Source organism: Lycium barbarum, chromosome 7 (assembly GCF_019175385.1).
Source record: "Lycium barbarum isolate Lr01 chromosome 7, ASM1917538v2, whole genome shotgun sequence".
NCBI classification, from domain to species: domain Eukaryota; kingdom Viridiplantae; phylum Streptophyta; class Magnoliopsida; order Solanales; family Solanaceae; genus Lycium; species Lycium barbarum.
The window spans coordinates 13,949,510-13,954,546 of NC_083343.1; the positions used below are offsets into that span (position 1 = coordinate 13,949,510).

A 5,037-nucleotide genomic window follows, 5' to 3' on the forward strand; every position below is an offset into this window, starting at 1 on the left:
TGTGAATGGTTGTCAATGATAGGTTTCCAAGTACATAATATGATTGTACAGGCTGGCCATAGGTTGATAATTTTTGCTAAATTCACAATCTTCAAAAGGTTTAATGGTTGTATTATATTTTGATGCCTCCGCTCTATAAACTTGATATGTGATGGAGAAGAGCATGAGGATGCAAATGTAAATATAATATATGAATGCTAATCATGTATTTTGAACTTTTCTTATGGTATGGTATTTTGTGTATGTTTCTACAAATCTTAGTTTCAGTTTCTGCGCTCATTTTTGTACAGTTTCTGCATCATTTTTGCACAGTTTATGCATTTTCTGCTTCATTTTTTCATAGTTTCTGCATTTTTTGGCTTCAGTTTTTGCATTTTTCTGCACAGTTTCTGCATCATTTCTTCACAGTTTCTGCATTTTCTGCATCATTTTTGCATAGTTTCTGCATTTTTTTGCTTGAATTTTTGCATTTTTCTGCACAGTTTCTGCATTTTCTGCATCATTTTTGCACAGTTTCTGCATTTTTTTGCTTCAGTTTTTGCATTTTTCTGCACAGTTTCTGCATCATTTTTGCACAGTTTCTGCATTTTCTGCATCATTTTTGCATAGTTCCTGCATTTTTTGGCTTCAGTTTTTGCATTTTTTTGCACAGTTTCTGCGTCATTTTTGCACAGTTTCTGCATTTTCTGCATCATTTTTGCACAGTTTCTGCAATTTTTGGCTTCAGTTTTTGCATTTTTCTGCATAATTTCTGCATTTTCTACATCATTTTCGCACAGTTTTATGCACAATTCTTGCATTTCCAGCACCTAGTTTCAGTTTCAGTTTCTGTTTTTTTGGTTTCTAGGCAACCAATTTACTAGCTTGAGTGACAAACCAAAGTTGTAAGAAGAAAAAAAAAAGGAAACAAACTAGTGAGAGTTCATTATAATGGGTAATTTATAACCTATGCACCAAGTTGGATCTCTTGTATGTTTTTGCACTTATGCACAATAAGCCATTGGAATATCAAGGTTAAAATTGAAAATGAAAACTTTATCTAGGTTTATCCAACTTCAAACCAAACACATGCTTTGAATTATACATGGTATATCCCATCTTTAATCCAATGAACCAAACAAAGGACTAGTACTAAATAATCCAGGGATTATTTAGTCCCAGAACTATAATCCCAGCATAAATTTATCCGTGTACCAAACGACCACAGTTTAGAGTTGTCTTAAAAAAATAGAGCCAGTGCAGTGCAACATAATCTGGTGAAATATGGGAACAATAGTGCTTTCATTGGACTGTCTATTGACACAAACTGCTTTTGGAATGAACCGCCCCCCCTCCCTCCCTCCTTCTCCCCCCCCCCCCCCCCCCCCCCCCCCCCACCCTTTTTTTTTTTGATCTACTACAAGAAAAGTTCCTTCATTAGCCCTTAGACTGTATATTCATTATATTTTGGGAAAATACATTAAAATCCTCTCAACGTATAGCCAGATTAATTATGACACACCTAATCTTTGCGGGCGACCTATTACCCCCCAGTCTTAATTTTTCAGTATTTTAGTACCATTTTCGACTGACGTGGCAAAAAATAAATAAATTATGGCGAGTGAAAATGGTCCAAACGAGATATTTTAATAAAAATTAATTTTTAAAAATTAATTTATATTTTATCCTCTCACCTAACCCACCCTCCCTCTCTTTCACATTTCAATTGTTAAATGCAATTTATTTTTCTCTTTCTTCTTCTTTCTCCTCAACCACGGCCGCCGCCGCCACACCGCAGCAGCAGCAACAACAACAACGCCGCAGCAGCAGCAACCACCACCGCCGCCGCCGCCACACCGCAGCAGCAGTGGTAAATATAATTAATAATTAATAATTATAATTAATAATTAATAATTATAATTAATAAAAGAAAAATCAAATGAAAAAAAAGAAGGAAAAGTGGCAGTGACGTGGCACCAATGTGGCAGAGAGTGTGCAACACTCTCTACTGTGCAACTGGGCTTCAATTTTTTTTTTTGCCACGTCAGTCAAAAAAGGTCACTAAAATACTGAAAAATTAAGACTAGGGGGTAATAGGTCGCCCGCAAAGGTTGGGCGCGTCATAATTAATTTGGCTATACGTTTGGAGGGGGGGGGGGTTTAATGTATTTTCCCTTATATTTTCTAAATTTAATTATTGTTTACCCCGATTTTGGATAATCAATTAAATTTGTAAGTAGGTATAGGATATGTGCTTGGTCTTGATGTATATTAGATAGAGAAAATATGTATATGAGGGTTCTTCAATAAAACGGCTAATGATGACGATTTGCTATGAATATAAACGTTTATAAACAATGTTGAATGCTTGATGGAAGAAACACAATATAAATGGAAACAAGTATCCTTGGCCGGATCAGATATTGAGAGAGAAATTGTATATATGAACTCTTTTATTATAAATGTTCTTGGAAAGTAAAGGAGCCAACCCTTTCAAAGGAAGGGGAGGTGCTCTATTTATAGTGTGACCTCCATGGGCTCCATACAATATGAACTAATAAAAATAATAGTAATAAGGACAGCTTTGCACGGATTTGGTGGGATTAGACTGACGGCGCCGTCTGACACACGCATGGTGGGTAGTTGACCATGACTGGACGCTACTGGCGCGTGGCTCGCGTGCAACGGCCACGCGTACCAACGGCTACTCGGACCAACGGCTACTCGGACCAACGGCCACGAATGCTCGGATCGCCGGGCTTGGCCGTTTCAATGACGCAGAAGGCAGATCAGTCGGTGCCCTCGCTTAACTTCGGCCCAAGCGTTACCCCGGTCAAGGGCGAATAGTATCCGGCACATTCTCATTCCTTCCGCCGGTTCCTCGTTCCACCGGTTTGCCTCGTACCCGGTTTTTACCGCATACAATTATAATATTCATCTTTACGTCTTGTCTACTTATCCTTATATAGCTTTCAAGTAGTTAAATATCTTCCAAAGTGTAGTTGTTGCTTCTAAGTTTTTGGTTCTTTCTGCTTCTGTGAATAAAAAAAATTGAGTTTGTGGATTTGGTGGGAAGATTTTGTGCATATTATTGAGGTGAAATCGATGATAAAATGAGCAACACCAGAAAGGCTGGTGTTATTATTTGCTTCATTGCTCGTTCACTTTGGATGGAAAACCCAGTTCATTAATGGTCTTGAATTGTGTGTCATTGTGTGCGAAAGAGAACAAACTTGATGTCACAAAGGGTAGACTTGGAAGAACATAAAAAATTATGATTTAAATATGTTTTATTACAAAAAAAGATACAAAAGGGAGGGTACTATAATATGTCAAATCACAAGGGAGATCAGTGTTATTGAGGCAAATATGGAGGGAGGTCTTCGAAATTATTCCTATATTTTAAATTAGTCAAATTAGCGAATAAGAAATAGTGTAAAGCCCATTTTACCCCGTTAACACTTTGGGTTTCAAAAATAATACCCCCTTCACATTTTGAATGAGACAATAAATTTCCTTGATCTTAAATCAGTGGTTAGATGTGTTGTATTATTGCATAAATTTTAAAATGTCAAAAATGACCTTCAGTACTATAATTCCTGACATATCTTTCAGTAATTATAATTGTTAAATAATGATACTTTTTTTTTTTTTTTACTAAAGCAACAAACAGATGCGCTGCATTCATTTTAAACTAGAAATTTAGTTTCAAAGTAAATAGAATCCAATATCCTTAACAAGAAACATAAGCAACTGCATACTAGTGTCTGCAAAACTTGTACTGCCACAACACAAATGATAAAAACCATTCTGAGATTTTAATAACATAACTCTAACTTAAACCTTGTAACCCCTACTCTTTCGCTTTCCTCTAGCTCTCTCGAACTTTCTTCCCTTGGCACGCACATATGGTTTGGTATGGCTGTGTGGAACACCCGGAGCTGCACCAAAGTGCTTCACTGCTTCACGTGCATTCTTAGGACCTCTGAGGAGAAGCGTGTTCTGGCCAAGTGGAGCCCTGAGAGCAAGTTGGTCAAATGCCAGGCATTCACCACCAGCCTTCTCAATCCTTGCCCGAGCTGTCTTTGTAAACCTCAAAGCACACACCTTCAACTTAGGAACCTCATAAGCCCTAACATCGTCGGTAATAGTACCCACGATAACAACAGTCTTGTCCTCCTTTCCCTTAGTATATGAAACCAATCTCGAGAGAGATAGTGGAGGTCTGTTAATCTTGCTCATAAAAAGCCTCTTGAGAATCACCGCATTGAACTTGCTTCCAGTCCTCCTTACCAAGAATCGGTAAAGCTTGACGAGGAGTTTGAGGTAAACATCATCGGATTTAGGGGCAGTACGTTTGGTCTTCTTAGACTTACCTCCCGCCTTAAGATCGATACCCATGGCTGCTGGAAGAGGAGTGTTGATTTGTGAGAGAAAACACTCTAAATAATGATACTTTATAATTAGAGTTCATACTTTTTTTTTCTTTTGGTTTTATCTGGCCGTTAAACTTTACGTTATATTGTTTTTTATTTTAGAGCTTAAATTCTAAAAATTCTTGATATATCTCGTTATTTACATTATTATTATTACTAATTTTACTACAACAACAACAAAAATTTAAAGGAATTTTCTATTTTTATGTTACATTTACATACTAAATGCTAACTGTTTTGGAAATTATTTTATTGGTAAATACTTTAATGAATAATGATAATCTTCAATATAAACATAAGGCAAAAGACATAGATTGAACCCTCAATTATATTCGAAAAGTCGACTTCACACTTCAACTAATCGGGCGACTTATTGCCCCCTACATAATGAAAAAGTGAATTTATTTACCTCTTGATACACATATAACCAATTTCAAAAAGAGAGGATTACACGCTCGCCTACCACGTCAGCGATATGTTAGCACCACATCAGAAATCTTCTAAATTTTTATTTTAATATTCTTTTCCTTTTCTTTTCTTTATTTATTAATTTTTCTTTTGTTAATTATATTTTATACTAATTAATTCTTAACTAACCATTAAAATCCTCCAATAATTATAT

At 36.2% G+C, this 5,037-nt stretch overlaps 1 protein-coding gene across 1 annotated transcript; it reads right to left on the reverse strand.

Annotated features, from left to right (window-relative positions):
• Positions 1–3,635: 3,635 nt before the first annotated feature.
• Positions 3,636–4,418, reverse strand: LOC132603186 (large ribosomal subunit protein eL18y-like). Its single transcript, XM_060316125.1, has one exon. It carries the CDS (start codon positions 4,378–4,380, stop codon positions 3,817–3,819), a length of 564 nt encoding a protein of 187 aa, XP_060172108.1. The 5' UTR covers positions 4,381–4,418; the 3' UTR covers positions 3,636–3,816.
• Positions 4,419–5,037: the final 619 nt, after the last annotated feature.

What these genes read in the sequence shown, in the direction of transcription:
- LOC132603186 (XM_060316125.1), bottom strand. Translation starts at nt 4,380, where the DNA reads ATGGGTATCGATCTTAAGGCGGGAGGTAAGTCTAAGAAGACCAAACGT.